This window comes from Bos indicus x Bos taurus, chromosome 11, assembly GCF_003369695.1.
Source record: "Bos indicus x Bos taurus breed Angus x Brahman F1 hybrid chromosome 11, Bos_hybrid_MaternalHap_v2.0, whole genome shotgun sequence".
NCBI classification, from domain to species: Eukaryota; Metazoa; Chordata; class Mammalia; order Artiodactyla; family Bovidae; genus Bos; species Bos indicus x Bos taurus.
Genome location: NC_040086.1, coordinates 25,771,999 through 25,798,246, shown reverse-complemented (window position 1 = coordinate 25,798,246; position 26,248 = coordinate 25,771,999). Strand labels below are relative to the sequence as shown.

At 39.6% G+C, this 26,248-nt stretch overlaps 1 protein-coding gene and 1 pseudogene across 4 annotated transcripts in view; one reads left to right on the top strand and one right to left on the bottom strand.

The window, feature by feature from the left end:
- Window positions 1–1,463: 1,463 nt before the first annotated feature.
- Window positions 1,464–1,805, bottom strand: LOC113900722 (annotated as a pseudogene).
- A 6,176-nt stretch (window positions 1,806–7,981) lies between these two features.
- THADA (THADA, armadillo repeat containing) overlaps window positions 7,982–26,248 on the top strand; it is a 335,976-nt gene continuing 317,709 nt past the window's right edge. The window contains exons 1-11 of one of the 4 annotated variants that reach the window (XM_027555132.1): window positions 7,982–8,697; window positions 12,314–12,413; window positions 12,701–12,795; window positions 13,956–14,086; window positions 16,524–16,675; window positions 16,793–16,825; window positions 17,073–17,121; window positions 20,298–20,479; window positions 22,654–22,748; window positions 24,054–24,274; window positions 25,251–25,948. In XM_027555132.1, coding sequence (XP_027410933.1) covers window positions 12,338–12,413; window positions 12,701–12,795; window positions 13,956–14,086; window positions 16,524–16,675; window positions 16,793–16,825; window positions 17,073–17,121; window positions 20,298–20,479; window positions 22,654–22,748; window positions 24,054–24,274; window positions 25,251–25,948 — 1,732 coding nt within the window. In that variant the 5' untranslated portion in view covers window positions 7,982–8,697; window positions 12,314–12,337. Of the gene's footprint in view, window positions 8,698–8,901; window positions 9,261–10,929; window positions 11,691–12,313; window positions 12,414–12,700; window positions 12,796–13,955; window positions 14,087–16,523; window positions 16,676–16,792; window positions 16,826–17,072; window positions 17,122–20,297; window positions 20,480–22,653; window positions 22,749–24,053; window positions 24,275–25,250; window positions 25,949–26,248 lie in introns of those variants that run through there. The other 3 variants (XM_027555129.1, XM_027555131.1, XM_027555130.1) reach the window with 3 other exon arrangements.

Genomic DNA, 26,248 nt, shown 5'->3' with positions numbered 1-26,248 from the left:
GTGGGTTGCCATTTCTTTCTCCATGGGATCTTCCTGACCCAGGGATAAAACCCCCATCTCCTGCATTGGCAAGTGGATTCTTTACCACTGAGCCACCTAATTTTTACATACTCACTGAAATTTTCTTTTAAAGCTTAAATATGTGATTTATGTAAAAAAAGTTATATGCATCAATATGAGTTTTAAAAACATAATAATGAGCAATTTTTATAAACAAAATAATATTCTATTTGAATGTTGTATTTCAAAATAAGCATATTATTTAAACTGAGCTGACAAGCTTTTGTAACATACTTCTGGATAGGAAGTTAATAACCTAAAATCTATTTGTAAATATTTATTTTATGTATCTTTCTGGATGAATTCTGTAGTCCACATGAAAAAATACACTATCATTCAAACAGTGCTGAAATAAACAACTTGGTAAGTGAATGCCCCCTGTAATTTCACCCCCAGAAAAATCACTGTCGACATTTGGTGAGCATTCATCCTGGCTGAACTCCTTATTGAAAGCCAAAAATAATTCTGTAGTTTGCTGCCACATAGTGGTAAAGTAAGCATCACTGCACATGAACAAGGAAGAGAACTTGATGGTCTATTATCCCAAGCTAACAAGGAGATCCAACCAGTCCATCCTAAAGATCAGTCCTGGGTGTTCATTGGAAGGACTGATGTTGAGGCTGAAACTCCAATACTTTGGCCACCTCATGCGAAGAGCTGACTCATTTGAAAAGACCCAGATGCTGGGAGGGATTGGGGGCAGGAGGAGAAGGGGACGACAGAGGATGAGATGGTTGGATGGCATCACTGACTCTATGGTCATGAATTTGGGTAAACTCTGGGAGTTGGTGATGGACAGGGAGGCCTGGCATGCTGCAGTCCATGGAGTCGCAAAGAGTCAGACATGACTGAGCAACTGAACTGAACCGAACTGAAGAAGTATTTGGTGAGTTACGCAGGGCACAGTACTAGTCAACAAGGACCCAAAAATGGTTCCTGTCTTGGAAAAGTTCATAAATTAGTAGGAAGACTGGCAAGGATACAAATAACTAGCACGTCTCAACAAAGTGACAATGCTGAGACAAAACTACTGGTAGAAAAAAAACAAGAATTTCTCTATCACACACATGAAATTTCACTGAGGAGGTGATATGTGAGATGGATCTTTGAAGTGTGAGCAAGTTTCTTGGGTGGAAATAGAAAGACCTTCTGAGCAGACAGCACAGTACAATGCATGAAAGATTAGTGCTTTTAGGAAATATTGAGAAGGTCTCATAAATTGGAGCCTGGTGTATGGGGAAGGAAAGAAAGAGTACATAGAAGACAGCCAATATGTGCTCTTAGGTAGGGAAGGAATAAGATCAGAATCCTTACACATAATAAACCTAGATTTTTTATTTTTAAGGGAATTTAATTATTAAAATAAATATTTACACTGAGCATAGTTAATTCAGTGGCTTTCTTCACATTTTTTTTAAAGAGTCACAGAAGTTCCATTTATGTTCTAAGCAGTTGAGATGGTAAAGATTCTGTCTCTACTTCATAGGAAATAATTACATTCAATGACTCCTCATAACAGCCATTGCTTTTGAAGCACTGGTTGGGTTGGCATCTGTGATGGTAGCCAAATAAATGAGAATTCTATGTAACACATGCTGGTACTGGGTTCACCTGTTTGCCAGGCTTTTGTTCTGATACTCAGGATATAGCAGATCAGCTGGTCATTCTCCTTTAGGACCCATTGGATCATTTTGATTGACTTCTGCTCTGTCTGTCAGCCAGTCTGGTACGAAGGCTGCTGACATCCATGCCCCATGAAGCCCTGTGCATCTGGTAAACCTAGCTTTATGATTAAATTCTGTGGCTGTCTTCTATGAAAATGTATGTCATTAAAGGCAAGTAAGTTTGTAAAAACACATGTAAGAACATTTAAGTGTTTCCATAAGGTCTACTGTGGAAATTATAATCAAACAACTCATAAATAATTTCTTACTTGTGATCCATTAGTCAGTATATTTTAAGTATTAAGAAAAATTTGCAGATGTGTTATAGACAGTGGTAGCTAGCCTCTAAAGTGGCCCCCCAGTTACACTGGCCTTCTGGCATTTATCAGTTGGTGTAGTCCCCTCTCATAATGACCAGTACAATGAGAAGGGCTGACCTTTGTAATCAGTACTGTATTGTTGAGATGGTATGTGACTTCTGGGGCTGGGCCATATGAACCATTGAAGCTTCTACCTTGCTCTTTCTGGGGAAGGCCAGCTACTGTGTTGTGAGAATGCTCAAGTAGCTTGGGGGAGAGGCCCACACAGGGAGTAACTAAGGCCTTTTGTTAACAACAAGCACCACTGAATTAAGTTATCTTAGAAATGGATCCTCTAACCCTAGGGTACGCCTTTGGATGACTGCAATCTCATCAGAGACCTCTGGCCAGAAGGACTGAGCCAAGTAGCTGCTGAATTTCTGACCCACAGAAACTGTGAGATAATAAGTGTTAATAGTGTTTATGGGCTTCCCTGGTGACTCAGATGCTAAAGAATGTGACTGCAATGCAGGAGACCTGGGTTTGATCCCTGGGTTGGGAAGATCCCCTGGAGGAGGGCATGGCAACCCACTCCAGTATCTTGCCTGGAGAATCCCCATGGATAGAGGAGTCTGGTGGGCTACAGTCCATGAGGTCATAAAGAGTTGGACATGACTGAGCAACTAAGCACAGCACAATAGTGTTTTAGACATTAAGTTTCAGTTCAGTTCAGTTCAGTCACTCAGTCGTGTCCGACTCTTTGCGACCTCATGAATCACAGCATGCCAGGCCTCCCTGTCCATCACCATCTCCCGGAGTTCACCCAGACTCACGTCCGTTGAGTCAGTGATGCCATCCAGCCATCTCATCCTCTGTCATCCCCTTCTCCTCCTGCCCCCAATCCTCCCAGCATCAGAGTCTTTTCCAATGAGTCAACTCTTCGCATGAGGTGGCCAAAGTACTGGAGTTTCAGCTTTAGCATCATTCCTTCCAAAGAAATCCCAGGGCTGATCTCCTTCAGAATGGACTGGTTGGATCTCCTTGCAGTCCAAGGGACTCTCAAGAGTCTTCTCCAACACCACAGTTCAAAAGCATCAATTCTTCAGTGCTCAGCCTTCTTCACCGTCCAACTTTCACATCCATACATGACCACTGGAAAAACCATAGCCTTGACTAGACGGACCTTTGTTGGCAAAGTAATATCCCTGCTTTTCAATATGCTATCTAGGTTGGTCATAACTTTCCTTCCAAGGAGTAAGCGTCTTTTAATTTCATGGCTGCAATCACCACCTGCAGTGATTTTGGAACCCCAAAAAATAAAGTCTGACACTGTTTCCACTGTTTCCCCATCTATTTCCCATCAAGTGATGGGACCAGATGCCATGATCTTCGTTTTCTGAATGTTGAGCTTTAAGCCAACTTTTTCACTCTCCTCTTTCACTTTCATCAAGAGGCTTTTTAGTTCCTCTTCACTTTCTGCCATAAGGGTGGTGTCATCTGCATATCTGAGGTTATTGATATTTCTCCTGGCAATCTTGATTCCAGCTTGTGCTTCTTCCAGCCTAGCGTTTCTCATGATGTACTCTGCATATAAGTTAAATAAGCAGGGTGACAATATACAGCTTGACATACTCCTTTTCCTATTTGGAACCAGTCTGTTGTTCCATGTCTAGTTCTAACTGTTGCTTCCTGACCCGAATACAGGTTTCTCAAGAGGCATGTCAGGTAGTATGGTATTCCCATCTCTTTCACAATTTTCCACAGTTTATTGTGATCCACACAGTCAAAGGCCTTGGCATAGTCAATAAAGCAGAAATAGATGTTTTTCTGGAACTCTGTTGCTTTTTCCATGATCCAGCGGATGTTGACAATTTGATCTCTGGTTCCTCTGCCTTTTCTAAAACCAGCTTGAATATCTGTAAGTTCACAGTTCACGTATTGCTGAAGCCTGGCTTGGAGAATTTTGAGCATTACTTCACACGCTAGTAAAGTTATGCTCAGACATTAAGTTTAGGAATCATTTATTATGTATCAATAGGTAAGTAATAGAAGTGTCATACTTTCTTTCATTGACTTGGGGACAAACTTATATTACCAAATAACATTTTCATTATATTAACAAAGAACAAAATATATTAACAAACAATAAATCATATTCATAGCTCTAGTACATGCTTTTGGATTTCATTTTACACATGAAACTATTAAACAGGGATTATGATGAGGGATTTCTTAATTACATTAATCACCATGCATTGCTGGCAGCTTATCATAAAGTATACTTTTTTAGGATGTGGTGACTGATAGACTATTATGATTTTTGGTTAAGGAAAACAACACCTATAGGAGATACCTGCAATTGGAGTGAAGTTTATGAACAAGTATTAAGTGAATAGGGAATTAAATCCCATTTTTTGTGGTTTTAAAAGGTCAAATTTTAATTATTCAAATGTAAAAGAAGTTAAAAAATCATTATGTATGAAAATGCATCATTAAATAACTATAAAAATATTCCCTTCCCTAATTGAGGGAATTTGATGCTTTTGAACTGTGGTGTTAGAGAAGACTCTTGAGAGTCCCTTGGTCTGCAAGGAGATCCAACCAGTCCATTCTGAAGGAGATCAGCCCTGGGATTTCTTTGGAGAAAATGATGCTGAAGCTGAAACTCCAGTACTTTGGCCACCTCATGTGAAGAGTTGATGCATTGGAAAAGATTCTGATGCTGGGAGGGATTGGGGGCAGGAGGAGAAGGGGACGACAGAGGATGAGATGGCTGGATGGCATCACTGACTGGATGGACGTGAGTCTGAGTGAACTCCAGGAGTTGGTGATGAACAGGGAGGCCTGGCGTGCTGCGATTCATGGGGTCGTGAAGAGTCGGACACGACTGAGAGACTGAACTGAATTGTACCTGCTTTAACAGGTACATATTTAAACTACACTTAAAACCCAGATATAACTTTTCATGATTTTATGTAGCCCACACTTTCACAATAAGATGCCACTTATGTATTTTCTTTTATACTTTTATATATTAAGGATTACCGAGTCTTCAAAAATTCCCTTGGAATACGTTTTTACTAGTAAAATATAGAGCTACTTAAAAAATGGTTCATAGCCCAAATTTATGCTATGTTCTGAAAAATGTCAAGCAGAGAATTTAAAATAGTCTCAAGTTGGGCTTCCCAGGTGATGCAAGCAGTAAAGAACCTGCCTGCCAAAGCAGGAGGTGCAAGAGATGTGGGTTCAAACCCTTCTGGAGTTCGAAGATCTTCTGGAGTAGTAAATGGCAACCCACTCTAGTATTCTTGCCTGGAAAATTCCATGGACAGACGAGCCTGGTGGGCTACAGTCCATGGGGTTGCAGAGTCAGACATGACTGAGTGAGCACTTATAAGCTGGCAGTGTAAGGTGACTACAAAAAAAAAAAAGTTCTTTTCCAAACACGTTACTCTTTCAGTCTTTAAAACCTGAACTTTCTCTTGCCTCTATTTCCCCTAAAGTTACCACTCCATTTATTTGCCCCTGTGTACTAGAAGCACTGGAGTTGTCTCTGCTTGATCTCATCATTGTCAGTTCTTTTCCTCCCAGTCTCTTTTACACCCATTCAAACCCACTCCAAGCAAACTTTTGCCCCATCACTCTATGAATGGAAACTTTATCGTTCCAGTTGCTCAGATCAGAAATCTTGGAATCATCTTTAACTCCTCTATTCCTCATAACCTATTTTATCTTTCAGGAAATCCTATTGGCTTACTTCCAAATCATATCCTGAATCTGTCTACTCTTCACACATTCCACTGCTACTGCTGTGATCTGAGCCACCAGCATCTTGCCTGCTTAGTTTATAGCAACAGCCTCTTCACTCACTGGTCTTCCCACTTCTGCTAAAGTCTAGTCTCAACAAAGTAGATCCAGTGGCTCTTTGTAGATTAATCCTATCACTTCCTGCTCAAAATTACTCCCCACTTCACTTAAAGTCCTTGTAAGACTTTACATAATGGAAACTCCCTCGTTTCATCCCCTATAACCTATACCTTTGCTCACTTGGCTCCAGCCACACTGGCCTCCTCGTGGTTCTTCCACACCAACCTCCTGCCCTGATACCAGTGCAGTGGCTGTTCCCTCTGCACAGAAATTTTGTAAATCTTTACTTCAGGAGGCCTACCCTGACCACTCTATTTAAAATGGCAACAAATCTCCCCACAGTCCATTCTCATCTTCTAGTTCCCATTTTCTCAATGGCAGTTAGTGCCTTTTCATGTTTGTTGTGTCTGTTCGCCTCCAAGCTCATGCTCTAATTTTGTGGGGGAGAGTCACAATGTCTGCCCCTTACTTTCAAATGGTTGGGCCAAAATTTAAAAAGGGTTGGAATACAGATCATTATGAAGTTAATTTCAGTGACCTGGAAACATATACTGAAAAAAGGGAAACACTTAAAAAGGGTGTTAAAATACAAAATTCAACCCAGTAAATTTGAAGATCTAATTGGCTTTATTCAATGATTCATGGGTCAGGCAGCATCCCACCTAGTAAACAGGAAGGCACTCCCTGAGTGGTACAAAATGGGAAGCTTCTATAGAAATGACGTGGGACAAGGAGGTTAACAATAAAGGAAAAGAAAGGATTGTTTCAGGTAAGGTTACCTCTCTAGTGCTGTTTAGAAATTCCATTCTTGAGACACGCTGAAACTGCAATGAAGTCTTGGTTTGCAATGAAGTTTGGGGCCAGTGGCTCCACCCTGGGTGTGTTCTTTCTTTCTTCTTCTTTTTTAAAAACAATGGTTAAGATCGTAAATTTTATTATGTGTATTTTACCACAACTTAAAAGACAGAAAATAACAGCGCACATAGCTCCTGTAGAGTAATAAACAGTTCAAGAAATTTTTCTTGCAGTTACAAAGTATGAGTATTGAGGTGTAGTTGGTTTAAGGTACAATGCATTTCTTACTACCAATCCCAATCAAAATTAGAAAAAAAAATTGATGTAGAGAAAGTTCTACATACACTCATCAGCTGACACATCCAAGAAAGTTCACAGCAGCATTGTTAGAGGAAAAGCTGGAACCTATCCAAATTTCGAGAGGAGAATGGATAAATGTGGTATATTAAATAATGGAATAGGTGGCAGTAGTGGTAAAGAACCCTCCTGCCAACGCAGGAGACATAAGAGACTCTGGTTCAATCCCTGGGTCGGATCCCCTGGAGAAGGAAATGGCAACCCACTACAGTATTCTTGCCTGAAGAATCCCATGGACAGAGAAACCCGGTGGGTTACAGTCCATGGGGTCACAGAGTTGGACACGACTGAGGTGACTTAGCACGTGAATGAAATAACTATCGTGAAGTCGCTCAGTCGTGTCCGACTCTTCATGACCCCATGGACTGTAGCCCACCCGGCCCCTCCATCCATGGAGTTTTCTAGGCAAGAGTACTGGAGTGGGTTGCCATTTCCCTCTCCATGAAATAACTGTAGGAACCTGCTTTTCTGTGGATGCCAAAAGCAACGGTGAGAGAAGCAAAGTCCTGGAGAAAACAAACCGATTCATAAATAAAGTTCAAAATCAAACAAAATAAGATATACTCAGTAATACATACGTGATAAAATTACAAAGAAGAATAAAAGAAGGTGAGATAAAATTCAGAAAAGTCACGACTGAAAACTTAAAATCATTAACCTGGCTAAAGGTGTGGGGATATTCAATGTTTATCAATATTTCCCAAATTAATTGCACTTGAATATAGATAGCCTCAGTGTTTATTTCCTGATCTTACCGTCCCCATCCCCCCTCCTCAGCTTCTAGAGTAGAGGCTGTTGTTCAGTCGCTAAGTCGTGTCTGTCTCTTTGCGACCCCAAAGACTACAGCAAGCCAGGCTTCCCTTTCCTTCACTATCCTGTGGACTTTGCTCAAACTGATGGCAATTGAGTCCGTGATGCTAGAGTAAAAGCTGGCACCTACTTATTTTATTTATGCATTTTTTTTAAAGGTCTGAACCATCTGATAAAACGTGGTTATCGTGTTAGTCCGTCACCTGAGACTCTTTACAACCCCAAGGACTGTAGCCCAGCCAGGCTCCTCTGTCCATGGAATTCTCCAGGCAAGAATACTGGAGAGGGCTGTCATCCTTTCCTCATCTTAGCCAAAGTTCAAACAGTAGTTTCAGGGGACTGCCCGTCCCACCCACTACCCCATTTCATAGGCTCTAAAGTCTTTAGGCTCCCGTTCTAGCGGCCCGGAGGCAGTTTTCTCCCTGTCTCTGCGCTGAGGATGAGGAGTGGAAGGAGGGTGGAACGTCTGGCTTAAGGCAAAAGTGCTTTCCAGGCACTCAGGGGTGTGGAGGCCACAGTGAGAACTGCCCTAAACCGAAGGAGGCGAGCGGCGCCCGGCCCAGCCAAGGTGTTGGGTGAAGCACTCCGCGGTCTCTTTAGAGTCAAAACTCACTAGCACCGGTTCGCGGGTGACATCAACACCTATCTGGACTCCTGATTGGAGAAGCTCCCTGGTTCAATTCTCGCGATGATGCTTCCTCCACGTCAATTACTTCCCTCCCTAACCCGGACCCGGTAGTCGACTACAGACCACGCTGTGAGCTACCGAGACACCGTAGAGCTAGACCAGCTTCCGGGACTCATCCTGACTGCTGCGACTCTTCTCAGACGCTCACGAGCACGAGGTTTGGCTTCCAGGCGTCTTCTTTGCCAGAGCCGCGGTAGTGCGCGACTCTCCACCGCTCGGCCACTTTACTAGGGCAGCCAGGGGATGCACATCAATTCCCGTTCTATAGTTACGCGAGAATTTGGCGGTCTTGAAACTGATTTCCGAAAGCTTAGGTCTCCATGGAGATAGCACTTTAACCATTCCGCCCCCCCCCCCCCCCCCCCCCGGCTTGTCATTCCCTAGACTCCACGTGGTTGGGAAATTGTCCACAGAATGTTTGTGGGAGTCAGCCAGAAAGGTGTAGGTTTCACTGGAGCAGCAATCACAAGGGAAGCAGCCAGTGGGGAGCAGGAGGAGTATAATTTACTGAGCATCTTCTGGCCACTTAAGGAGTGCCTTAAGGTGGGCACGAGATTTTCCACTATTGGGAGGACAAACGTTTGGACATCCACTAAGCACGCATAAGCACCAAACCTCTTTGTGCAGTCTTAAGGGTTCCAAGATAAAGTTCTGCGGCAGATTTGCTCACGATTCATCACAGAATCGTCTCCCCATTTGCTTATCTCTATCCCTTCTAAGGTTTGTATGTTGGTGACTTACATGGGAAGTGATCCGTAGTGCTTATTCCCCTTGATTTAATCATGTCACTTTGCAAATTTTTACCTTGTCGATGCCTTTCTAGCAGTGTCGATTTTTATTACCATTTTCTATTAAGTGGGTTTTCCTATTTCACTGCTGTATTAATTTCTTAACTTTGCAGAGGGACCATAGGTTCCTCAGTGTCAGGACTATCTTGTCACTTGGATATAGAATTTACTTAAGATGACAAGTAGTCCACTTTTCTGCTGTTAAAAGTACACATACTTTTTAGTACATCACTGATAAAAGTTTGTTAATTCATTAGTTTATTCATCAAAATTTTTTAAGGACCTGATATATGCCAGGTACTGTTTTGGGAATTGATGATTAAAACAGTGAATAAAACAGATTAAACTTGCTGCCTTCATTGAATATATTACTAGGGGAGACATATATGCAAATAAACAAGTTCTTGTAAGTTCAGGTAGTAGTAAGTGCTATAAAGAAAATAAAGCAATAGAAATGACTTATATGTGAGTAGAAGTGGTGGAATTTTAAATAGAGTGTCCATGGAAGGCTTCTTAGAGGAGGTAATGTTTGGGAAGAGACCTGAATGGTGAGGAGTTGGCCTTGCAAAGATTTGGTGGAATAAGCCTAACAGTAGACATATCAGGACATACAAAGTCCCCTAGATGGTGAAGAGAAGATTGATTTGAAGTGAACTGCAATGGAAGGAAGGGCCAGGTTATTTAGGGCCTTGAAGGCCAAAGTCTCAAATTTATATTTTATTCTAAGTATAAACGAAAGCCCTTAGAAAATTTTAAGCAAGAGAATAGTTAAATTTGAAAAAAATTGCTTTGAAGACTGTGAAAAGAATGGACTCTTCAGAAGCAGGATGGAAGTTTGGAGACCAATTGGGAGTTTATTGCAGGGATCCAGGTTAAAAGGGTTCATTGAATTTCTGTTTGGATATTGGATATTCTCAGTGTTGGAAAGTTCTCTGAAAGGCAGCTCATTTTATAATTGAACCATAGATTTTTTCCTTTGTATTAAGCTGTAATTTGCCTCCCTGAAGCTTGCAGTGACATCTCCTAATTCTATAGCCATCTAAGACAGAAGACTTCTGAGACTTCCCTGGTGGTCCATTGGTTAGGACTCAGTGGTTTCACTGCTGTGGCCCTGGGTTCAATCACTGGTCCAGGGAACTGAGATCCTGCAAGCTGTGCAGCAGTGTGGCCAAAAAAAGAAAAAACCCCTGAAAACTACAGAATATAATCTATTCCTCTTTCTCTCAGTCCTCCAACAGCAGCACTCATCCTGTCCTCTTTTCTCTAGGCCAAACACCTTTGGTTTACTGAACTGTTTTCTGAAGGGAGGTGCTCTCCAGGACCTTCAGAAATCTGGCTGTTCCTTGGAAAGTGAAACTGAAGATGTCTCAGTTGTGTCCGACTCTTTGCGACCCCATGAACTATGCAGTCCATGGAATTCTCCAGGCCAGAGTACTGGAGTGGTAGCCTTTCCCTTCTCCAGGGGATCTTCCCAAGCCAGGGATCGAACCCAGGTCTCCTGCATTGCAGGCGGATTCTTTACCAGCTGAGCCACAAGGGAAACCCAAGAATACTGGAGTGGGTAGCCTATCCCTTCTCCAGCAGATCTTCCCGACCCAGGAATCTAACTGGGGTCTCCTGAATTGCAGGCAGATTCTTTACCAACTGAGCTATCAGGGAAGCTTGGAAGCCCCGTCATTTGCCGTGGTTCCTTAAGATATGGCTCCTAGCATAGCACCTCTTGCTCCATACATTCCCTGACCTGTGAAGATGACCATCCCTTGGTCTAGCTGATTCCTAATGTGGATTTTAAGTCATGTTGCACTATTGGCTTGTGGCTCACAAACCACGTGTTGAATTGTTTCAAACCACATTTTATCTCTCCTACCTCCCCATCCTGTATTTCTGGGTATTATAAATCCTATATTGTACTGTTCTTATCCAAAAGCAGCATTTTACATTTATTTCTATTTCATCTTGGTAAGTTTATTCCATTTTATTGGTCACTTTTTAAACCCCTGATTCCATCATCCAACACTCTGTTGGATGCTCCTAGCTCTGTGTCTTTTCTTAATTCACTGTATTATGTCCTCTACTGTCTACATGATAAACACCCCTAAAAATCCTCAAGAAGAGAGCCCTGTGTGGCATTTCCCTAGCGACTTGTCTTCAGACCACATGGTACTCTGAGTGTGTTCCTTTGAGTATCTTTGTTCAGCCTATTGTGAATCCTGTTAGCTGAAACAAACTCTGTTTATTAGCTGAAAGCAAACTCACAGGGATAGTATGTGAAAGTTTACTTTATCAAATATTTTTCAGAAATCAAGATACAGCTTGTTAGGGTACCTCCTGATCTGTCAGTCCAAGAAGTCACAGAGATTAGGTAGGCCTACTATATTTTTGAAAAGCCGTTCTGCTTTATTTGTTTAAAATGAAGGTTTGCTGTATTTAAAATACAAAGACTGGGTAGGTAAAAGTAACTTTAGACAGTAATAAACTCTTCTTGAGTCTAAAAAAAGTTTTTCAAAACAGCAATCCTTAGGCCAGTAGTTTAAGCCTGTGGCAGCTTTGCTCCCCAGGGGACATTTGGCAATGACTGGAGACCTTTTTCAGTTGCCACAACTTAGAGGAAGAAGGATGCTACTGGCATCTATCTAGTGGGCAGAGGCTGTGTCCTACAGTGCTTGGGATGATACCCTGTGGCCAAGAATTATCTGGTGCCAACTGTCAGCAACACAGAGTTCTTCAGTGCATTAGACAGTCTGTTTAAAAAAATCTTTATTTTTATTTATTTACTTGTTTGTTTGTTTAGCTGTGCTGATCTTAGTTGTGGCACACAGGATCTTTCATCTTCATTGCAGATTTGCATTCTTAGTTGTGGCGTGTGGGATCTAGTTCCCTGACCAAGTGTTGAACCCAGGCCTCTGCATTGGGAGCATGGGGTCTTAGCCACTGGACCACCAGGGAAGTCCTTAAGCAGTGTCTTAAAACTCTTCTTTCTTGTAGTGACTACTGTTGATTCTATTTAAAATGGGTGTAAAGAAGAAGAAAGAAACACAAGTTACTTCATTGACCGTTTGTCATCAGGACCTTGAAACTTTGAAATGTAAGTGATTTCTGACTTGTTTATTTCTTTTCGAGGTTGCAAATGGTTGGTTTATCTCTGGGACTCCATATCACAGAATGTCCAGACTCTTGGAATTTAATTATTCCATGTTCTTTACATTCAGTTTTGGATATAAAATGGTTTTCTTGAACATCTGTCTTCAGTCTAAGTTCTCCTGGGTTTTGTTTGTTTATAAGTATTTAAATTTTATAGAACACATAACAAAGATAAACTCTTATCTATATATTGTGAACTCATTGAAGAAATTTTTGTTTTGTTTTATATAGCCTTGGCTGATGTGGAAGGGAAAAATCTAGCTTCTTTGCTGTTGCATTGTGTACAGCTCACTGATGGAGTGTCACAGATCCGTTATGTTAAACAGGTAAGGCTGATCTGATGTTCATGGATGCATCTTGGAGGTTATCATGCTATTATGGGCTTTTAAAATTAACTGAGCCACCAAGGAAGTCCTAAAATTAACTGATAATTTTTGGCTCCTAATTATTTTTTTACATTTGGAGTATATATATGCTCCACAATGTTTGTTAGTTTCTACTGTACAGCAGAATGAATCATCCTTATATATAATATGTGTTGCTGCTTAGTCGCTAAGTCCTGTGGACTCTTTTGTACCCCATAGACTGTAACCTGCCAGGCTCTTCTGTCCATGGGATTTCCCAGACAACAATGCTGGATTTGGTTGCTATTTCCTTCTCCAGTCTCCTAATTATTTAATACTGAGGTATCATTAAAGAATAGAAATTTTTTTTCTATTCATTTTATGATTTTTTTAAATTCAAAGTGGCAATGTAAGCCATATTGAGGCTTTACCCCTGTTGGAATTGTATATAGGTAGGATCATGGGATAATTGACATTGACATTGAAGTCGCTCAGTCGTGTCCAACTCTTTGTGACCCCATGGACTGTAGCCTACCAGGCTCCTCCGTCCATGGAATTTTCCAGGCAAGAGTACTGGAGTGGGTTGCCATTTCCTTCTCCAGGAGATCTTCCCAACCAAGGGATTGAACCCAGGTCTCCTGCATTGTAGGCAGACGCTTTACCATCTGAGCCACCAGGGAAGTCCTTATGAGATAATAGTGCATTCTTTTTTGGTAGAGATAAATTAGAAAAATATTTTTATCTATCTGGATCTTCAAAACTTTTTAGCAGATACATTAAAAAGTTAACGCAAAATGTAAAAATTGTCCTTACCTTTGATATTAGGATTTATCATTTGAACCTGCATAGTATTTTTTGGAAAGCAGTTAAATGTATCATTGGTTTTCAGTAATGCTACAGAATTCCTGTACCTTAAGCCATTAACAAGTCAGTAATTTTCAGTGAAGGTGGGTCTGGAGGGTAAAGTGAGTGTTGGGGGCATGGTTTAAAAAAGTTAATAAATATTGAAATAGGTGTTTAAAACAGTGTAGTGTGGAAAATATTACACATTAAAATTGAGACAAAGTATTTGAATCCATGTTACTTTTCTATACTTGATATTAGAAAAAAATTACTATAACTTTGAATTTTTTGGATTATAGATTGTGCCCTTACTGGAGAAGGCAAATAAAAATGGCACATGTGATCCCACTATTCGAAGTTGTTTGGATATTTTAGCAGGCATTTATCTTTCTTTGAATCTAAAGAATCCCTTGAAGAAAGTCTTGGCAAGGTAAGAAAAAAAAGAAAGCAAAGTTAGGCATTGTAAATGTTCAGTTTGACTGAAAGTAACTAGTATTTAAGATTCCCTCTTTGGTAAAACTGAAATGAAATATATCACTTAGCAATTTCATTCATACAATTTTGTCTTTGTTTTGTTTTGTTTATTCATTTATCATAATTCTTTAAAAATGTAAAAGGCTTCTTAGGTCACAGACCTTAAAAAAATAGGCTGTAGGCTATTGCAGACTCCTGGTTTAGTACATTTACATGTAATGTAATTATTGGTTAAATTTAAACCTGTCACCCTACTGTTTTTTTTCTCTCTGTCCTATCTGTTTTTGTTTAAACGTTTTTAATTACATAGGTAATATAGAAATATATGCTTAGTGTAAAAACTTAAAGCTGTATAGAAGTACACAAAATAAAAAGTGAGCTTTCCATTGCACTATTTCTGGCCTCTCTTTTTTCTTGGTAAAGGTTATTACTTAACACTTTGGTGTTTCTTTCTAGATCTTGTTCCTGGATTTAGTGTATGCATGCTTTTACATAAATGGGATTATACTCTGGGTGTTTCTTCGTAGGTTATTCTTCACTAAAGAATGTCTTAGAGATATCTTCATGTCAGTATAGTCTTTATTTTTTAGTTGTAGTTAAAAATCCCCCACATAACATAAAATTTACCATCCTAACCATTTTTGAGTGTTCAGTTCAGTAGTGTTAAGTGTATTCACATTATTATGCTGTGGATCTCTAGAATTTTTTCATCTTATAAAACTGAAACTGTACTCGCTAAACAAGAACTCCTTATTTCCTTCTCCCCCTCGTCCCTGGCAACCACCATTATTCTTTCTGTTTCTATGGTTTTGATTACCTTAGTACCCTGTATAAGTGGAATATTTGAACTTATCTTTCTGTGACTAACTTAATGTCCTCAAGATTCATCCGTGTTGTAACACATGACCGCGTTCCTTCCTTTTAAAGCTGATTCATACTCTGTTGTATTTATATAGCACATTGTCCATCCATTCCTGCTGATAGAGATTTGGGTTGCTTCTTCCTCTTGACTGTTGTGAGTAGTGCTGCTTTTTGGACACAGGTGTGCAAATATCTCTTAGAGATCCTGCTTTCAGTTCTTTTGGATATATATGCAGAAGTGGGATTGCTGAATATGGTAACTCTATTTTTAATTTTCCAAGGAACTTGGAAGCAATTTTCCATATGGCTGCACTATTTTACATTTCCACCAAAAGTCCTCATTCTATCTAACAGCTATAGATACTCCATAATATGGATGCACTGAAATTCATATGTGCCATATTACATATCTCTTCTCCACTGATAGATTGCTTTCAAGTTTTCATTATTCCACTAATGCTACAGTGATATTCTTAGTTGTATATGTAATTATATATGTGTATTTCTCTGAAATGAATTCCTAGAAGTGAAATTTCTTGACCAGACTTATGCCTATCAAAATTTTTGATAGGTATTGCTAAATTGTACTCCTCAATATTCCTATTTTTCAATATTTTTTCCTTCCAGAAAAACTTTAGAATTGTTGAGTCAATTAAAAAAAAAAAGTTAATTTAGATAAACTGTGGTAAAATTGGCATTGTATTTAATTTACCCATTCAATAGATTTTTACTGATTATCTACTATGTGTCAAGTGTTCTTCTAGGCATTGGGGACATAGTGAATGAAACAGAATGGAGGTTATTTCTAAGAGGAAGACAGGAGATAGAAAAATAAGCAAAATATATAGGAGGGAATGAGTGCTATGGATAAAGAAACAAAGCAGAGAAGTAGGAAAGGGAGTCCCAAGGATGGGGGTGAGGGCCACAGTGTAAAATATAGTAGTCTTTTCAGATATCTTTGTTTAGTGTCATTGACAGGGTGATCTTTGAGATTGACCCGAAAGGGATGAGGAAATGATGAATGGGGAATAATCTTTGGAATATTTGAGAGAAGAGAATTCCAGGTGGAAGAAATAACAAGTACAAAGACTTTGGCATGTTGTTGGAATGGAGGAAGGCTGTGTAGCTAGAGCTAAGTGAACAAGGATCAAGATGAACCAGAGAGATGATGGGGGGGCCATATTGTGTAAAGTCTCATAAGTCATTGTAAGCACTTTGGCTACTGCATTGACTGAGAAAGACATTGTTGGATGGTTTTAGGCAGAGGAATAAATGGTGTTTTAGTAATATCAGTCTGGCTGCTCTGTTGAGGTTAGTCCTTGGAAAGGGAGCAAAGCAGGTTGGAAACAGGAAGACCAGAGGAGAGATGATAGACCAAGGAGTCCCAATGATAGTGGTATGCAGTTATTCTCTGACTGTATTTTGAAGGTATAGTTCAATATTCCTTCATCTGTAATATTCTCTTCCCTCCCAACATTGCCTTGAACATACTCTAAGGTTGTCAAATTTTTAATATTTGGTTCTTTTTCTAGCTCACTAAATGGCCTACCTGAATTTTTTCTAATTGAGGCTACACAAAGTTTTACTTCTCGTCTTCAGGAAGAGTTGAATACAAGTACTGATCTGTACTCTTACAGAAAAGTTATTGACAATATATCTTCCTGTATGGAAAACTTCGACTTGGGTAAGCTAGCTTTTTTCTGGTACTTTTTCTGGCTAACATCTGTCATTCCATCAGTGTTTTGAATGGTGTTAATTTTAGTTCTGAAACTCCTTACCAGTGTTAATTTTCTCCCCACAGGTAGATCAAGTGTTAATAATCTTCTTGAAAATGGTAAGTTCTATTTTATTTTATTCTGAGAGGTGACTGCTTGTATAAGTCGTTTTGTAACTGATTCTTTTAAGTTTCTTGACGGTGGGTGGATTACTACATATGATGAAGGTATATTATGCTCCTTCCTTTTAAATTTATACTTTTATGATATCGTTTTAGGTTGCAGTGATTTTAAATATTTTCTTGTGCTGAAGTCAGAGTTCACAGTTTTAAACTCTGATTTTTTCTTATGTCCTTTTTGTTTCAGTGCTTCATTTCCTGCAGAAGAGTTTAATTGAAATCTCAGAAGAAAACAGGCAAGTGTTACATGTCTTCATGCCTGTGCATGTGCGTATGCACATTTGCAGTGGTACTTTATCTTTGTACGGGCTTCCCTGGTGGCTGAGTGGTAAAGAGTCTGCTTGCAGTGTGGGAGCCACAGGAGACCCGGGTTCTATCCTTGGGTCGGGAAACCGCCCCCCCCGAAGGAGGGCGTGGCAACCCACTCCAGTAATCTTGCCTGGAGAATTCCATGGACAGAGGACCCTGGTGGGCTACAGTCCATGGGGTCGCAAAGAGTCAGACATGACTGCTGTGACTTAGCATGCACACACGCCTTGTCTTTGTACAAGGAAATTTTTAAGAAGGGTCTAGGGTGTACTTCTTTCCATCCCTCTCCATTAATATTAGATGTAATTATTTAAATTTATTTTTTGAGATTTGATATTTAATTAAAAAAAATCAAATAAGTTATGGGAATAAATGAGAAAGGGAAGAGTTCTTTTCTTTACTGTTTCTTTTTCATAGCATCCTGTTGTTATTTCATAGGTGACATATGCTCTGTTATCTCTCTGAGGATATTAATAGTAGAGTTTTCTTTTTTTTAAGTTTTCATATCTTTACATAGGGCTCTGTTTCTTTCAAGCTGTTTTTTTGTTTGCTGCTTTTGGTCACTATGTTTGTTGCCAGAAGCTTTCCTTGGAAGTCTGGTAATCCCTGTCTGAGTGCTCATTTAAGACTGGGGCACTGAGACTTGATTTGAACCTTTGTACATATGGATGGGGGCTTCCCTGGTGGCTCAGACAGTAAAGAATCCACCTGCAGTGTGGGAGATCTGGGTTCGATCCCTGGGTTGGGAAAATCCCCTGGAGGAGGGCATGGCAACCCACTCCAGTATTCTTTCTTGGAGAACCCCATGGACAGAGGAGCCTGGTGGGCTGCAGTCCTTGGGGTTGCAAAGAGTTGGACGTGACTGAACGACTAAGCACACACACAGGTATGGATGGGGTTGATTGTAGGCTTTATTGAAGTCTGGTCTAGCTGGATTGTTTCTTTGGGGAACCCTTGATGTCAGTATCTTTAGGTCTTTTTGCATGGCTAGTGGATTTGCCAAGGAAGAACCTTTCAGACCATTGGCTTAATATTCTGGTTGCTCAGTGAGGGAATAAAGCTGAGATCTTGACATTTAGCATTTATTGTGCAGATGTTTTCCTAATTCTCCTGCTTGCAATATGGTATCATTGCCTTAACTTTGTGTGTTCTCTTCCTGTCCAGTCACTTGCTGTTTTACCGTCCCTAGAGGTAAAACCAAGGAATGTTGTTTGCTAGCTGGGAGGGATGGCCCAGAGTTGGCATTCTTCTTCAACAGACTTATAACCACTCTTCCTGTTTTCATCCCTACATTTTCCTTCATGTCAAGGAGCACCTGGTGGCAACAATTTTTTAGCCTTTAGGGGCTGCAAATCAGGTTGCTCTGGGTGTGTTCTCTGACTTAGGATTCAGAATCATTCTTGATCCTGTTAAGTCAGTTATCATTCATCCATCTGCTACTTAAATTTTAGTATTGTCTTGTTGTCTGTTTGTTGCCCTTGTGTATTTATATCTTTTAATGTTGTAAATCCCTTGGCTGTGGTTTAGGGAGGCTCTGAGGGGAGAGTAAAAGTAACACCTGTGTGCCATCTTTAACCCAAGATCTCTTTTGCCTTACCTGGAGCTCCGTCTCGTCCCCTTTAAGCTTCTCTTTCTCTGCTCATCTCTTCAGTGTGAGTTCTGTCCTTTCCATTCTGTTTGTTTTGACTGCTTAGTATTGTCCACTTCTTTGGTGTCACCTACATCGCTATACTTAGGATGCCCAGATTTATCACTCCAAGTTAGATCTCTTCTTGAAGTGGTAGACTGCTTTAGTGGTTGTCTTCTGGACATCTCAACTTGCATCTTTTACAGGTGCCTCAGATTCAATGTATCCAAAAGAAAATTCACTGTCTTTTTATCTCTTCCCAAATCCCCTGGTAGCCTCTATTCTACTTTCTGTCTCTTTGAATTCTGGATACCTCAAATAAGTGGGATATAGTATTTGTCTTTTTTGTCTGACTTATAATGTTTTAAAGGTTAATCTTTGTTGTAGCTTGTTTCAGAATTTCACTCCTTTTTATGGTGAAATCATATTCCATTGTATGCATAGACCATATTTTGTTTATGCACTTGATTGTTGATAAACATTTGGGTTGTTTCTGTCTTTTGGTTAATGTGAATAATGCTGCTATAAACATTGATATATAAATAACAGTTTGAGTCTCTACTTTTAGTTTTCTCCGTGTATACTTAGGAGTAGAATTGCTGGATCATATAAATATTCTATGTGTAACTATTTGAGGAACCCCCAAACCGTTTTCCCTGTTTTTTCTTTTAATATCACTCTTGCATTCTGCTATGTTGAGGACAGACTGCAAGTGGCAGGCATGGAAGCTGGGAGACTAGTTCCGACTCTGGCAGTAACAGTGAGGGAGAGATGAGAGTGGCTGGGAGTAGCAGTGGAGGTGGTCTGATAATGGATGTGTTTTGAAGGTAGAACCACAGGATTTTCTTACAGATAAGATGAGTGGGAAAGGAGTCAAGGATAATTGCATTTTCTGTAGGATAGAGATTCTAGCAGGTGGAGCGAGTGTGGAGTTGCAGATAAGTGTGTCAGAGATCCAGGTGAAGATATTGAATACAAAGTTGTACATACAAGTCTGGAATTAGGAAGAGAGGTCTGGGCTGGAGATGAAAATTGGGGAACTGTCAGCATATAGATTATAATTTAAAGCTTATGAGATAAATGAACTTAGCATCAAGGGAGTGAGTTAGATGGACAGAAGAGGTAAAGACTGAGTTGTGGTGAAATCTAATGTAAGGACATCAGGGAGAAGAGGATGAATTAGCCGTGTTGTCTCAGAAGCATGAAAAAAGTGAAATAGGAGAAAATCTAACAGCATTTTGGAAGTTAGGTCAAGGAAATTCTAAAGTTAGGGAGTATTCAGATGTTAAAATTGTGTCATTTATTCTTGATTTGTTATTTTTACTCTTAAAAAGAAGAAATGAAGTTAGTCATTAGCTGAGAAAAAGGGATTATAATCTAAAATTGATTTTGGCTGTTTGATGAGGAATTATTTTGGTGAGAAAAGAGGTGACATTTTGACTTTTCTTTTGTAATACTGTCTTTTCTTTGTTGTAGAAAATTGGCTGGGAATCATATTGTTCAAACGCGGTTGATGAATGACTTGTTGGTGAGCATTAGAGTTTCGGTGATGTTAGTACAGAAAGTACAGGGTTTCCAGAGACTTCATTTGAAGAATTCTCCTACCTGGCAAAGTATGTGTGGACTGCTGAGTATGTTTACCAACTTTTTAAGTGATGGTAAGTATAAAACATACAGTGATGATTATAATTGTTAATCTGTTTTCACTTCTAATGGTTTGAGATATTCAATACTTAGCTGTGATAATAGAACTTCCTTTCCCTCAACCCCTCAAAGTGCGGAAAGATCCTGGATTATAAGGTTTTAATACTTTTTCTTTCAAAGATACCAGTTCAACTTATCGGGATAACACTGCAGGACTTTTCTAAATGTGTGTGTGTGTGTATGTGCGTATGTGCGTGTGTGTATTGCCTACAAAGCAGAAAACGTAACAGCCTTAGTGTTGAAAAGCCACAGACTTTAAAAAGTGAAAGAAAATTCTTGAGAAATTTCCAAACCTGAAGGTAAGATCTGGAAAGTTTAGTGTAACCTGTACATTTTTCCTTAGCAGCGGGTACTTCCTTCAAATCATGCCCGTGGTCACTGTGGGGTCATTCTTCCTCCTTATGTCTCAGGTTGATTCTATCCATATGATCTGTACCACCAGGAAACCAAGTGATTAATGAGAGAAAATGTCTTTTTTTTTTTTTTAAGTATTTCAACCAAGAAGCTGAAATGATAGTTAGAATATCACCCTTCTGTAACTCCCAGTGACTTAAGATGGGCATTAAGCATCAATGGCTATTAACATTACAGAAGGAGACAACCAGATAACACGTGCCTCTTGCTTTGTGGTCTTGATTTTACCACTTGTAGTTTTTCCCAAAGGGACTGAACTTGAGACTGATCCGTCTCTCAGTCACCTGCTAGTTTGCATGAATTACAGAGGACAGAAGGATGTGTTGAATTGCAGTAGGGGTAAACAAACATCCAGATTGTGGGAAACTGTACAGGTTAAACGGAGAAGGCAATGGCACCCCACTCCAGTACTCTTGCCTGGAAAATGCCATGGACGGAGGAGCCTGGTGGGCCACAGTCCATGGGGTCGCTAAGAGTCGGACACGACTGAGCGACTTCACTTTCACTTTTCACTCTCATGCATTGGAGAAGGAAATAGCAACCTGCTCCAGTGTTCTTGCCTGGAAAACCCCAGGGATGGGGGAGCCTGGTGGGCTGCCATCTCTGGGGTTGCACAGAGTCGGACACGACTGAAGCGACTTAGCAGCAGCAGCAGCAGCAGTACAGGTTAAAAGGCCAGAGTTCTTCAACAGAAATTATAACAAGAAGAAAAGGGCGAAGGGGGCACCTGTAATTAAAGGACATATCACATTATTTTAAATGGATGGAACATTTCTGCCTTTCTACTTTGCCATCTTCAGTATGTTGGCTTTCATCCACATGTTTGCTGTTTCTTGGTTACTACATGACTACTCTACCTCCAGATCTCTTGTCTGTATTCAGGGCAGGAAAGAGGACCAGTTACATCTTTACCTTTAATCTGAAAGAAAAAAAAATAGCCAAAAGATTTCTACTTATATTCCATTGGCCTGAATCGTCCTCTGGTGCCTTCAGTTGTAAGGAAGATTGAGGAAACAGGTAGCCTGTCTTTGCCTGGGCACATGGATGTCCCAATCAATGTCATAGTTAACAACTGTGGGATGAAGGGCAGAATAAATTTTTGGAAGATCGTTTATAGTAGCTATTCATAATTCTTACCCCATGTTGAATAATCCACTGTATTATTTTGTATACTTTCTTACAAACCAGAGGCTAACAGATAATGAAAAGAAGTACGCCAGCGTTGTTTGGTTACATTGGGTACAGTGCCAGTGAGAGCAGAGTTTGTAATTAGTACTGATGTAGGCTCTTTACACAAGCCCTGAGATCACTTTCAGAAAAAGTAATGTGCATGGAAGTTGAGATGCACACACAGCAGTGGAAGAGAGGGGCCAGGAGGTACTGCTGGGGCATGTGCTGGGAGGCAGTAGATGGAGAGGAAGAGAGGGGGGATGTTTGGATTGAGTATTTGTGTCCTGAGCATAGAAGCCTTTATGTTCATTATCTATTTCAACTTTACAACAATTGTGTCAGATAGTTATTTTTTCCTCAATTTACGGAAGAGAAAACTGAATCCCTGGAAAGTAAAATAACTTAATCTAGTCTTATTCACCTAGTAAGTGGTCAAGCTAGAAATTGCACCCAGTACTCTCTGGCCCCACAGCATATACTCTTTCTATTATACCACAGTGTCTATCATCATTTAATACATGCTTTCTGCTTTTTTTGCAAATAGATGGTCTCTTACAGACAATTCAGAGTACATCTGGATTAGCTGTTATTCTTTTTATTAAGGCTATGTTTCATCCACCTGAAAAGATTCCTGATTTGGTAAGTACATGTCCTTTTTAGGATTGTACTTTGTTGATAGTTAAACATGTTTTAAAAATATTTATAAAGAGTGAATTAAAACATTTTTTTTCGTAGTCTTTCTGATTACCCTTTTCTCTTATAATGAGTGACAGTCTTGGGACTTCCCTGGCAGTCCAGTGGTTCAGAGTTTACTTTGCAATACAGGGGACATAGGTTCAATCCCTGATTGGGGAACTAAAGATCCCACGTGCCAAGGAGCAGCCAAGCCCACACACTGCAATACTGAGCCTCCATGCGATAACTAGAGAGCCCTTGAGCCTCAGCAAAAGATCCTGCATGGTGCAACTAAGACCCAACACAGCCACATAAATAATAAAGAAAATAAGTGACAGTTTCAAAAATTTGGATAAAGCAGAAAGAAGGCAATAATAGTCACATGTAAATCCATTTCATGAAGATGATCATTGTCAACATTTTTGGGTATATATCCTTGTTTTTTTCTAGCATTGTTTTCAGTTCCATCTCTCAGTATCATAAAAGATATTTATAACATTAAAATTATACAGATGGAGAAGGAAATGGCAACCCACTCCAGTATTCTTGCCTGAAAAAGTCCATGGACAGAGGAGCCTGGTGGGGTGCAGTCCATGGGGTTACATGACTGAGTACTCATGCATGAGGAGGGTGGAGGGACATGGGTTGGTAGCAATAAACTGGTGGAACTGAAAAAAAAAAATTATGCAGAGATTGATGTATAGGTATATTTGGTAATAACTTTTTGGTAAATATGTTATTTTTCTTAAGACTAACCCAGATATTGCACTAGAATCAGTTAGTTGTTCAGTGAATTTGATTATATGGAAAGTGTATGTTCATAATTTGGGCCATAATTCTTGGATTTAGTACTAGCAGTATTTTTTTCTTATTGAGGAAACTTATTTTAGTTCTTTACTAAGAGCAGAATTACTTTATGCAAAATAGATGTGTACTGCTTTATGAGCTCACACAAAGTAGGATAAAGTTTAAAAATTTGAATTTCTCAAACCACCTCTAAAAAAAGCATTAGTTAGTACGCTTATCCACCTGCAGGGGGCAATGTGTTGTGCTCGCCCAGTACATTCAGACCAGCAAAAGGGTTCATATACTTAGATTCAATTTTTTTCCTTTTGGTATAATAATTTTAACTCTTGTGACTTTTTGCCTTTAGGTTCAGCTGTTTTTCCTAGTATGTTTCAGGGGGGAGAGCATTTTGCATTTATATTTTGAAGTATCTCTGGAAAGTTTTAGAGGCTTTATGTGTATCAGCTCTGTTGTATTTTGCAGATAAGCAGTGTGCTTCTCCGTTCCGTGGACCCCACCAGCGCCCCCGAGTGGCTTTTGAGCTGCTGCAAGAGCCTTTGTTGTGCGGATGTCCCCCCATCAGCTCTCCTCTTCCTGTGTCAGGGGACACTCACTATGTTGGACTGGCAGGAGGGGAGGATGGGCCCCAGTGGGGAGGCCCTGCTCCTGAATACTGTGCGTGTTTTGTTCACCTTGAGTTCACAGTGAGTTTAGTCTCGTATTTTGCTTTGCTTGTCAGACATTTATAAGATGGCAGTTAAGTTAGCTTGCTTAGTAATTCAGTGAAAAGTGGTCAGGGTAATCTTAAATTAAAAAGGAGATATGTGTAGAGAATGAAGTGGGTGTGAGAGTAGAACAGAAGATGGGATGATGGCACAGAGAGAGAGAAATTTTAGGGCAGGTTAACTTGTGACAATTTGTCAAATTAATTTTAGCACTCAGTCTCTTATGTAAGCATTTTTAAAAACCATAAATATTTGTGTATGGATAAAGCTTTTGAGTTTATGAATAACATCAACATAGGTAGTTCAGTTCGATCCTCACATGTCTGATAGATAGGATAGGAAACCCAATCTATTGAATGGGTAAAATGAAGCTTAGCAAAGTAAATGCTTACCTAACAGCATATTACCTACAAGCACCCAAGCCAGAACTGTAATGAGGTCTCTGACTTCATTGGATTGTATTTTGTGTGTGTGTGTGTGTGTTTTAATGTAAGTTATGTACATTTTAAAGTCATTGAACAGCTATATTGAGGTGTAATTTACATTCCATACAATTCACCTACTTAAATTGTGCAATTTCAGTTATTTTTCTTCAGTATATTTATAGGGTTGTACAACTCCCACCATAATCAACTTTAGAATAATTTCATTTATGCCCAGAGAAAGCTGATTCACTCTAATATTCCCCCTCCCTGGCCCCTGAGTACATTTTTAAACACCTGTGAAACATCACCACAGTTAAAATAATGAACCACGTTTCCTTGGGTGCTTTTTTGGATTAACTTTTACAAAATGGAAAGATTTGAGATTTGTTTTGGCTGTGTTGTATTTTTGTTGTAAATATAATGATAATTCAATTTTATGGTCATTCTTTATATTTTTAAGGTCTAAATGATTATAGAATTAGACTCCTTTTATTTGTCAGTTTATACTAACCTGCCTCATTTTTCTTCAGGATCAAGGAGTCAACCCTGGAAATGTTTCTGTCTAGGATTTTGGCATCTTGGACTAATTCAGCTATACAAGTCCTTGACTCAAGTTCCCCAAGCCTAAAGGACAACCTGAATGGGAATGCAGATGTGGTTAGGAGGCTTTTGGACTATGTCTATACCCACTGGGAACATCCACTGGATGCTTTGAGACACCAAACCAAAATCATATTCAGAAATATTCTCCAAATGCACCAGCTCACTGTAGAAGAGTCAGGTTCAGATTTGTCTGCTGATCGTTTCATTTTTGAACTGACCGAGAGTCTTCTGCGATTGGAATGGCATAGTAAAGGAAAGTACACATGCCTTGGTTGTTTAGTAGACTTGATAGGAATTGACCATATTTTGGCATTAGCTAAAACCATTCCATCGCAAATCTTAGAGGTGATGGGGGACCAGTCTCTGGTGCCTTACGCAAGTGACCTCTTGGAAACCATGTTTAAAAATCATAAGAGTCGTTTGAAATCCCAGGCTGTCGACAGCACTTGGATTGACAAGTGGCACGAGACTTGGGTTTCTCCTCTTCTTTGTGTACTGTGTGAAGGAAATCTGGATCAGAAATCTTATGTGATTGATTATTACTTGCCAAAATTACTGAACTGCAACCCTGAGAGCTTAAGCTATATGGTAAAGATTCTTCAGACTTCTGCTGATGCTAAAACTGGTAAGAAAATGAATTTTTTTGTTTTAGTAATTTCTAGTTAAGCTGCTGAAATAGAGGTACCTATTATAGAGGCAGATGTTGGCCATATTCAAATTTTAATATTACCATGTCTATAAATAGTAAAGGAGGATATTAAAGATAGAAATTTTGTATTGAAATGAATGTTTCTATATCAAGCCAAATAGGTTTTTGGGCTAATGTCATTTCTGCAAGCTAAAGATTGATTGCAATTATGATTATGAGGTTTCCTTTATTACTAGGTTTTAATTCATTTTATCAAGTTTTTATTATTTGGTTGTC